This window comes from Falco naumanni, chromosome 1 (assembly GCF_017639655.2).
Source record: "Falco naumanni isolate bFalNau1 chromosome 1, bFalNau1.pat, whole genome shotgun sequence".
Taxonomy (NCBI): domain Eukaryota; kingdom Metazoa; phylum Chordata; class Aves; order Falconiformes; family Falconidae; genus Falco; species Falco naumanni.
In genome coordinates, this window is record NC_054054.1 from 89,366,650 (window position 1) to 89,377,370 (window position 10,721).

At 40.8% G+C, this 10,721-nt stretch overlaps 1 protein-coding gene across 1 annotated transcript; it reads right to left on the reverse strand.

Annotated features, from left to right (window-relative positions):
• Positions 1 to 1,095: 1,095 nt before the first annotated feature.
• YWHAH (tyrosine 3-monooxygenase/tryptophan 5-monooxygenase activation protein eta) lies at positions 1,096 to 10,721 on the reverse strand. Its single transcript, XM_040604600.1, has 2 exons — positions 10,284 to 10,721; positions 1,096 to 2,522 (listed from the first exon to the last, which is right to left on the reverse strand). Exons 1-2 carry the CDS (start codon positions 10,368 to 10,370, stop codon positions 1,866 to 1,868), a joined length of 744 nt encoding a protein of 247 aa, XP_040460534.1. The 5' UTR covers positions 10,371 to 10,721; the 3' UTR covers positions 1,096 to 1,865.

Sequence of the window (10,721 nt, forward strand, 5' to 3'; positions counted from 1 at the left end):
TGGCTGGAAGACTCCTGCAAGGTTTACTTGCAAAACAGGGAACTGAAAAACAGGGATTTGTATACTGTTTGATGAGAGAGCAGCAAATACGAAAGTGTGACTTCCAGAACATGCCCTGGCAGACAGTAATAATTTATATTAAGGATGTGTTCCAAACTACTTTAGGTCAAGCACCTCAAGATTATACAATAGCACAACATCAAGGATCTGTATTTTCATCTTTTTCAACTGTTGCCAACTTTACTGATGTAGTAATTCTAACTTTATCTAGAAGACAACAGAATGAATACACAAAATCTACCATTAAAAGTTCTAATCTCTCAGAAACTGAAAAATAACCTGTGTGCCACTTTTAAAAAGTATGAATAATTGTGGGTATTCAGACCTGTGATATTTATTGCACAAATCAAAGAAAAATAGATTTAGATAAATGAGAACTTAAATGACCCTCGAGCTAAGGCAGGTGCCAGCAGCAGCCTGGGTACAGTGACAAATAACAGCTAAATTTTCCTGCTTCTGTAACATATAATTACAGAAGTATGTACTGAACCAATAAATATACACATACACTAACTGTTGGGAGAGAAAAAAACACAACATGCTTGGGGAACTAGACTAGAACAGAGAAGAATTCCTTAAGAACAAATACTGTTTCTGTTTAAAGCAGGTAAATATGAAATAAAGTGACCAGGATTCTCATGTGTAAACACGATTTGGTGATTAGGACTTCAGGAAAAAAAGTTTTAGGAGTTAAGAGTGGACAGAAATCTCTGTATTGGTATGACAAGTAATGTCCTTTACAACTTCTCAGCTCCTGTGCAGAATTGTATTACAACTGCTCTACCAAGCAAGTAACTAAATATACCACCTTCAGAAACCACTTTAACACAGGTGAGCAGTATCACATTCTAGGTGACTGTGGGTGTTTTGGGCAGTTTGATTGTTTGATTTTTGCTTCTTTTCAGCATACTGGTTTTTGTTTGTTCAGCATGTGAGGCAACTTCTCATTACACTTCTGATTAGGTATGTTTTAACCCATCAGTGATGTTAGGTAACTCAATCTGTGCTCTGAACAAAAGACAGGACAGCTTATAGAGACATAACATCCCCGAAGCAGCACTTTATTTTATTCATTTAATTCCAAAACATTTAATTTAGAAGTCTGGCATCTCAGTTATCCATCTTAATATGGGCTAATATTGACATAGTGTTGTCAGAATACACAGACAACTAAACAGCCAAAGAGTTTACAAAAAATAAATTCATGATTCTTCAAAACAACTGCAAAAGGTTACAAGTATCAAAACTCTTAGGTAGATGCACTGCATTAAAAGAAACTGCACGTCAGAGGCAAAAAAAACAAATTGCTACTGAAATCTCACATTTCAAACAGTTTTTTGTAAACTGATGAACTGGGTTTTCATTTAACATCAGCTTAACTGTTTTCATTGAAAAAAATTTGGGGTGGCTAATTTACTCTGCATGCACAAAATGTACTGCTTAACAGAACGGCCAGCTCATTTCAAATGGGAAAAAAATTAAATTGGAATCTCATTATCTTCAACGCTTTCATTATTCTTTCCCGTATTTTCTGATCAACAGGCAAACTAAAATGCCTCCTTTACTATGCATCTTTCTGCACTGCTCAAGTGCAACTAAGATAAATAGAGCCAATAAACCAATTAATCCATCAATGCCCATGAAGACTCATCTGAAACTGCTTCTTGTTGAAGTGGACAGCAGATCTGAACAGCTGTACAATACAGATATGCTTAGCACTAGATATTTAGTGTGACTGTGGCAAGGAAATATTGGTGATGATGGGGATGGCGAAGTGGATGAAAGAGGGATCAGAGGAAAGCCTTCTAATTATTCCCCTCTCCTGCTTCTTCATCTTGCTGATCACTCGTCCACAGAGTGAGGTTATCTCGAAGTAACTGCATGATGAGAGTGGAGTCCTTGTAGGAATCCTCATTTAGTGTGTCCAGCTCTGCTATGGCATCATCAAAGGCTTGTTTGGCTAAAAGGCAGGCCTGCTCAGGAGCATTCTGGATTTCATAGTAGAACACCGAGAAATTGAGTGCCAGCCCAAGCCTAATTGGGTGAGTGGGCTGCATGTGCTCTTTGCTGATCTCAAAAGCCTCTTTATAGGCAGCTTCTGAGGCTTCCACAACACTGTTCTTCTTCTCTCCAGCAGCAACTTCTGCCAAATAGCGGTAGTAATCCCCTTTCATTTTCAGATAAAAGACCTTGCTCTCATACTGGAAGTCATTGCAGTTCTTGATCAAGTATTTATCTAGGAGAGCCAAAACATCATTGCAGACTGTCTCAAGCTCCTTTTCTATCTTCTCCCTATAGGCTTTAACCTTCTCCAGCTTCTTCTCATTCCCATCTGCCATAGTCTTCTGCTCTATGCTGCTGATGACGCGCCAGGAAGATCGTCTAGCTCCGACTACATTCTTGTAGGCTACAGACAGCAGGTTTCGATCCTCATTTGAGAGAGGCTCATTCAGCTCAGTTACCTGAAAATACAGACGAAGACAAAATTTAAAGGGTTTGTCTTAAGGAAGAGCGTGCAAACTTCAATACTTCCATCATGAAGTGCAAGACTCAAAACTCCTTCTAGATCCCCAAATTCCTTCTAGACAGGAGTCAGTTTGTAACACAAACTTTAAAACTATTTCTGCAGTTAAGACTTAAGAGTGAGCACCCCAGTTTAATTGCAATGGAATAGGTATTTAGAAACCATTGCAAAGCACATTCACTGAATAAAAGTGAGTCAGGCTTGTGTAATGGAGAAGCATTCTCAGAAGGAAGGCTCAAGTTCTTTAGGAAGTCTGCTATAATTACGCAGACTACACACTTATATGATTAATTTAATGTACCTAGAATATCAGTTTTATGAATCTGGAACACAGCATAGACACTGGAAACTGGTGCAGTCCTTGCATTTCTTTCCTCTGCTGCTTGCTTTCATTCGACAGCAGACGGAAGCGCTGCAGTCATTATGATTAAGCTCTGCATAGTACAAATGAAGTTAGTGTTTCATAGTTATCTTTCAGTCACTTAGTGAGCAATTTTACAATGTAATAGAAAAGTTATCCCGATTTCTGCTGACTGGTGTCTGCAGACAACCTTCAGGGACAGGACATTAAAGAAACTGCATAGAAACAGAACAGAAAAATCAAGAAAAAAAGCCATGATCGATTCCAAATTTCTACTACAAAAAGCTGTGACAGGGAAGGGTAATACTTCTAATATTGTATTTAGGCCTATATCACTTGCTGCGTTAATTTAGGAGAATAAAACCTATCAGACATAGCCACTTGAAGTTGTTCTGCTTTTGCAGATTTACAAACATGAAATTAAACTCACAGGAATCAGGATGAAAAAGTGTAACTCTGCTACTTCAAGCACACTGCATTAAAAGAACACTAGAATCCTAAGGATAGGTGCTTTGGTGTGAAAGTAAACTTGTGTTTGCTCAGACACTGCTAAAATCATTAATTACTTCTTTCACAACCAATTACTTACATACTATAAATAATCAAGTCACAAATATTTATACTATTCTGAGATTGCTGGTGTAACCAGTGAACCACCCAATGAATATGCATCTTTCCAAGTCTAAAAAATAATTTATATCAATTCTAACTGTTACAGTTAGAGAGAGCTTAATTTCAAATTAGGTTTTGTTCTTAAAATATTTTAAGTCAATTAGTTTTATCTCGAAAATGCCTTTCCCCCATAGCTCAGGAACCTGAACTCCCAAAAGATACACTATTCTACCTGCCCTAATACAATTAGAGATGATCTACAGGGGGTGAAATGCACAGGAATCTACTCCAATGACATCTTCAAAACGTCTTCACAGCTTCCAATCAACATCCTCCCAACAATCTCTCCCTCAACAATCTCTACTATGACCCATCTATATCATCTTCTCTAGTAAAGATATTAACACCCTCAAAATGTAAAGGCTCAGCTAAGAGCTTTTTATTTCCTACAGTCTATTAGGACAGCACTCACTTTTACAAATATAAAGAAATCCACCAAAGAAGATTATCCTTTGGTCATTTCTGCACTGCTGGAGGACTTTGCTTGAAAGTTCATTGCAAACACAGTGATTGATCAAAAGGAGTCAATAATGTTTTGCTAAATTTGCAAGTATCACTTAACCATACAAATAAATCCTTTTTTTTCCTCCCATCTTCATGATCTTTACAGTATTAAAAAAAATAAATAATCCTGATCTGTTGATATACTACTGAGCTACACTACCCACAAAAAAACCCAACTGAGTATGGAAAAATACACAAGATACAAAAATAACTGAGGATGAGAGTTATTGGGGCAGTAGTAACAGAAATACCACTTCCTGGCTTTGCAGCTCAGACTCCATACAAAAGAAATTAAAAGCTACAGGAGCACAACCACAGCCATCTTAATTCTTCACCTGATACATCATCACCTCCATTTGTCACCTCATCCTCCATTTATCACCTGTTATTTACTCTCAGCTTCAAACTAAACATCCTACTAAATTTTGGTATTTAAGTATTCAATAACTAAAAAAAGGTAATGCAGTTATCCTAAACCTTGTTATAATTACTTCTTCTACCTCCTTAAGGTGGCTTCTTAAACTTTCTAATATGAACTTTTAGACAAATGTCTTCTGTGTATTCAAAGCACCAAAATGGCATTTTGCAGCACATAAATGTCTTGGGAAGCATAAAAAATTTTTGAGTACTAAACCCTAGGTTTTTACTATGCTGTATAGCTGGTGTATTTACGTAAGGGGAGATAAATTAATCAGTTTTCAAATTTCACCATTTTCCACAAGAAAGAAAATACAATCTTACAGGACTATCGCTAGCCTTCAAAGAGTGTTCCAAGTTTTTTTCTAGTCTATTATATCTCCTCTGGTGTTACTCATTTTTAACTGCAGAAAATGTACCGTAAAACCTACCCTGAAGAAGCTGACTTACAAAGCCCACTTGCACAGGAGACACTGTAATTGCAGACAACCCACACCTGAAAAGCCTTCCAGACTTCCCTAATCACAGCCACAATTCAATACAAGTACTGATAAACAGATATTTGCAGAAATTTCTGAAGATCACATTAATAGAGGGAGGATCTTGTAAAGTCTAGCTAGCATGAACTTTGGTAACCTTGACTGGTCTTTACTCCCACATTCTGTATTGTAAGTCGGCCTACAGTGCAATCTTTAAAACACAGTGTAACTTTTCGAAGCATCTTCATACTGTATATTTAGACTAGCTAGTTAATGTTTAGCTGTTACATCACTTGTACCAAGTTTGCCAAAAATCTCAGTAAGCCCCAGACTAACAGAATCCTGACAAAGCAAGACTGAGAAATAGCAAGGAATACTCAAGGTACATTCATGTAAAGCACAACAAAAAAAGCCCAGGAGAAAGCCATCTCTCAGGACTAACTGCAGAACAGTTGTTAACATGCGGAAAAAATGTTACTTTCAGTGTTTTGGTTAAGAAATTATCTAAGAGATAAGAGACTGAATTAAGAGACTATTCCAGATCATCACTAGACTGCTGTACAATTTAATTCCCCAAGACTGACTGAAACACACCCTGAAACCGTTCCTTACAGTAAAAAGGAAAAACTAACAGGAAAAGCTAATTCAACATGCTGAAGAGATATCTACTAGCTTCATGATGTATCAGAAGTTACTGATGTATCTTAAGAGAACCAGCAACTACCATTAATTCAAGTCCACAGCAAATTATTCCTCATCCTAGCTAAAAGATCTATCTAGCTATGTAGATTATTTAAAAATCACATCTACCTCCCTGGTGTAACAGCAATATTACAGGAATCCAGACTCAAAGGAAAGCACGTGACCTTTATGTAGCTGTTACTGTTTTATCTATTTCCAATAGACTAACAAAGTAGGTAACACCAGACTTATTCCCCTTCACGTCCAGGGGTGATGCAGAAAAAAAGAAAACTTGAAATGCTGAAAGAAATTTACTTCTTACTACCTTCCATTCTAATAATAGCCCTTCCTTAATAGAAAAGATCTTGGGACTGCGATAATTTGTGTTTTAGACATAGACACACTTTCTTATACGCCATCTGTAGTATGAATGACTTCAAAGTAGTATTTACTTACTTAGGTGTTACTTTATACTTTCCTTACACAAAGGTACCCCCCACTCACACTTAAGTTTGGAGCCATTTTAAATCCTGAGGCAAATGATGCAACTGAACTATGATCTGCTAGCAGTCTTCATTCAGACTGACAGTCTGCTTTTTGTAAAAGAATACGGTCCCAAATCATTTATTTCTAAAATACTTTCAGGTATACCTTACTGGGAAAAAAATGGGAGTATATGTAAGATACTGACTACAACCCTGGAATTGCTAATTGCACACGCGCATGAGCATGGCAGTACTCTATCAGCTCAGAAATTACTTCCATGTCTGTGATCCCACAAAGGCCATACCAGCCAAGTTACCTTTCACATGGAAGGCACACCAAAGCAAAGATGCCACAACTGAGAGCAGATGCATGACACAGATTACCTAGCAGAACTGGCCCAGGTCAATTGAACGTATGTGACTGGGTTACTGCTTTGTTAGACAGACCATCTAAGTCACAGCTACAGCAGTTCTCAGCAAGTTGCTCCAAAAAATGACTTTACCTGAGCCAGTACAGTCAGATTTAACTACTAAAACTCTCCTGATACAAAGTTATACAGTCTAGAATTTTTTAACAAATAGAAGCCAGACTGGTTTAAATACCAGATCAGTTTCTTGCATGATGTGGCTTCAGTATATTATATGAAGCATTCAAAGTTCTACAGTTAGATTTACTGTATACAACCACAGTTAAGGAAGTAATCTCACAGCAGGGGAAGATACTGTTTACAGTAAAGGCATCTCATCCCCCCCTCCTACACACCCCATTAACCCAAAACCAGACACTGATGTGAAGAACTCAAAGTGATCCTATACTAAAAATATGGAACATCCCAAACTTTTAAGTCCATTTATATAGACAGATCAAGCATACAAATTAAACTAGAACCTCAAGCTGTTTTGCTTTAAAAACTTTATATCATTCCAAGACTTCGTTAATCAATATAGGTCCTGAGCGCTACATAATAGGATTAATACTGTCTGAAATACCAGGGGTTTATACAGCTAAAATGTTTAACCATTACTGGAATGATGTACAACAAAGGTATTCAATGCTGTATTCTCAAGATGCTACAGTACTTGTTCCACAAAGAGAGAAAATCTTTAACACTTACAGTAAGAGCATATCCTCTCCCAGTGTTTTGAGAAGTAATTTTCTTACCTACCATGTAGAGTTATATTTCAAATAGTCGGAATCCTGGAGCAGCATTTAATGCAATGAGAATGCCACACCCCTTGGAAGAATGCCATTCAGAGACACATTTACATATTATTGTATTTTCTATTAAAATAAATTTGGCTGGAAAAAAGTAAACTGAACTCATTTACAATAGCAAACTAAGTGGAGGTTTGATGTTCCTCTCCCGTCTACGCATTGTAAGCCAAAATACTAGAATCCTTTCGAGAAAAAGAAGCTTCACAGCAACAAAAAAACTGTATTATTGAGCAGTACTTTCCTTATTTAAGCTACCACTTCTACTTCATCTGGCTTTCCTTTAAAAGAAAGGATTGATAGGAGTGAAAAATAAGCATTTCTCTAGCTTTATACTGACAGCTGAAACTGCAGTCTTCCCATTTCTTCTTACTTCAGCAGCAGTCTCAAAAATCATGCTTTCACTAAGATAGTCTTTGTCTTTAGGAGTAACTATCAGTTTGTTGGCTATGTTGTGTACCGTAAATGTGCAGTGATAAATACAGAGAACTTAGATCACTGAGATTTCAATTTACACTGAAAGCACACTACTTTCATATAGTATCTTCAAAAACCATCAGATGTGTTATATTCAGAGGGTTTTTTTAAAGAAAAATTTAAATCAACTTTTCAAATTAAGATAACCTGTATCAAGAATAAATATCTGAGTGAGAACACTGATTTCCTGTTGAAGGAAGTCTAACACCTCTGAGTGGCAAGATCCTTTTTTTATATGGATAAAATTCTCTTAATAGCTGTTATTGACAATTTCTGAAAATGAAGGAAGTATTAGCTGTGTGAGAACAGATGGCCCACGTAACATTTCATAGGAGCTTCTGCTCAGACCTACAAAATCAACTTCTAACAATTAAGAGCATTCTGGAAACCACGGTGTTAAGAGTGAGCACCTGCGAAAGCCATGTAACCAATAGATGCTACATTATCAAACAGCTTAAAATAAGAGAACTATTACATTTTAAATTCAGCTTTACTTTTTGTATTTTTGAAGTATTTATTGTGTAATTTCCACAAATGCTCAAGCCTCAGGTCACTTATGAAGTGCTCTCCCCACTACAGAAGCTCATTAATACAGATGACAATACTATGACTCAAGATGAGTGAAAATTGCATAGTATTTAGGACAGTTTAAAAGAGACAGCTGGACATACACACTAGTTCGATGTACTTTACCTATTTCCTGAAGCATAACGACTGTATTGTTTCTTTTATGTATGTTCAGAGCACCACACATACACTGTAGCTCAGCGCTATTTGGAAAACCAAAAAGCTATCTACTAACTACCGCTACAAGAAGTCTTCTAGAGCAGCAGTGGATTTCAGTGGTTTCTCCATTTCATCTTTTAGAATGAGCAATTGAGAGATCTGAGGGATAAACAGAGACGTGACTACTATATGTATCAATAATTTTAGCAATATCATTAAAATACAGTTTATTTTCATGTCTAGTGCTTCGTATACTGATAGGTATTGCTGCCTTAGAACTGGACTGGTGGCAGTATTCACAATGACACAATAGCAAAAGAGAGTAAGAGCAGCAAAATACAAGTATCTTTTTATTGCCCTCATTTAAGGGAGGCAACGTACATCACAGTCCCTGAAGGAGACTAAACAGACTGATTCTTATTCCATTTGAAGCTGCTCTTTCAAACTACAGAATCATCTCGTGTCTTTAAACAGCAGCACTTCTCACAGGAAGAGATTCCTCATGGGGCCTTTGGTGTTCAGGAAGGACAGATCAGCAAGAACAAACCAACTGTAATCAGATACAGCAAAGACACTGCTAAGCGCTTACTAGCAATAATAACACCACTCAAACCCCAGATTATATAAATACTTTGTTTTTAAAAAAAGGACTAGACATAACAAGTTTGATCATTCTGCAATTTTATTATATATCAGTACAGAGAGGACAATACAAGTAATTTTCATTGCTTGGTTCTGAAATAAGCAGAGTTGCAACTGTAACTTATTGTTTAAATACATTTCAGTATTCAACTGTGTACAGAACACACTGAGAATGTGCTACCCTACAAAGAAGAGTCAAAAAAGCAATGTTAAAGCTTGGGAAATGCTCTCTGTGCGCTGGGTAGCTTTTATACACGGATGCAACTACTACCCTCGAGTCAGAGCGCTGATGCTTATGGGTGAGGCCCCTAATTCGTGCCTTTTATCGCGAGGCAAAAGAATCGTCTAGAAAAAGTAGAGGCTCCTCTCGCCATGCGCCGTTTCTCCAGACACCCCCCGCCGCAGCGGCCATCCCACCCGACCGGCACCCCTAGCCGCCCCTAGAAGGGGAGGCAAACCCCAAGGTCAAACCCGTCGTCCCCACCGGAGGAGGGGGGGGCGGTACGCGAGAAAGGGCCCCGTTTTGAGCAGGACTCGGAGAACGGCCCCGCTGCGTTCCCGCCGCCCCCGGGCGAGGCGGGCAGCATTCAAACCGCTGCGCGGCGCGCCGGATTGGCGGGGTGGGGGAGCGCGGCGAGGAGGGCATGGGGACAGCCACACCCCCGGGGCTGTGAGCGCCGCGGGAGCGGGAGGGCTGCGAGGGCATGAAGGGACATGAGGGAAAAAATGAATTTTAACAGGAAAAAGGGGGCTCCGGGTCCAGCGTGGACAGGCTACGCTTCGTCTCGCCTCCCCCCGAGGCAGGCAGCTGCGGGCACCGCCCCACACGGTGGCGAGGTGTCCGGCGGGACGGCCTGGCGCTTGCTCCCGCCCTCCTTTCTTCACCGCCACGGGCGGGACCCGGCGGCTCGCATCCTCCCCGGGACCCAACTCCGCCTCGGGCCAGCCCAGACTTCCTTTCCCTCCTTCCCCCGCCACTACCCACCCTACACACTCCTCCCCGGGTACGACCCACAGCCGCCACGCTACCAGCCCCACTCACCGACTTCATGGCCGAGGCCATGTCGTCGTATCGCTCCGCCTGCTCGGCCAGGCGGGCTCGCTGCAGCAGCTGCTCTCGGTCCCCCATTGCCGCTTCCGTGGTGGCCGCCGGGCTGGGCACTCTACGCCCCTCAGAGACAGCGAGCAAGGCGGGGGGGGGCGGGGATGTGCGCCTGGAAACGCGCGGGCGGTGCGAGTAGGGAAGCCGAAGGAGCCGCCGCCTCACGCCCGCCCGCCCGCTCGCTCCCTCAGCGGCCGCCGGGCTCGCCTCAGGCGCCGCGCGCCCGCGCTTGCCAGGCGACGGTTGGCGCCTCGCGCTCCCAGACGGCGGCAAAGCGGGCAGCCGCGCGCTCGCTGCGTCCCCTCGGCGGCGTGTGGAGCTCGCGCCTCTGCGCCCGGCTCGGAGCCTCGCGCTGCTGCCGCCGCCTGCGCCTGCGCG

Coding starts and splice junctions, on each gene's coding strand:
- YWHAH (XM_040604600.1), bottom strand. CDS start 10,370: ATGGGGGACCGAGAGCAGCTGCTGCAGCGAGCCCGCCTGGCCGAGCAG. Junction 2,523..10,283: donor TGGCCTCGGCCATGAAGTCG/GTGAGTGGGGCT, acceptor CTGTATTTTCAG/GTAACTGAGCTGAATGAGCC.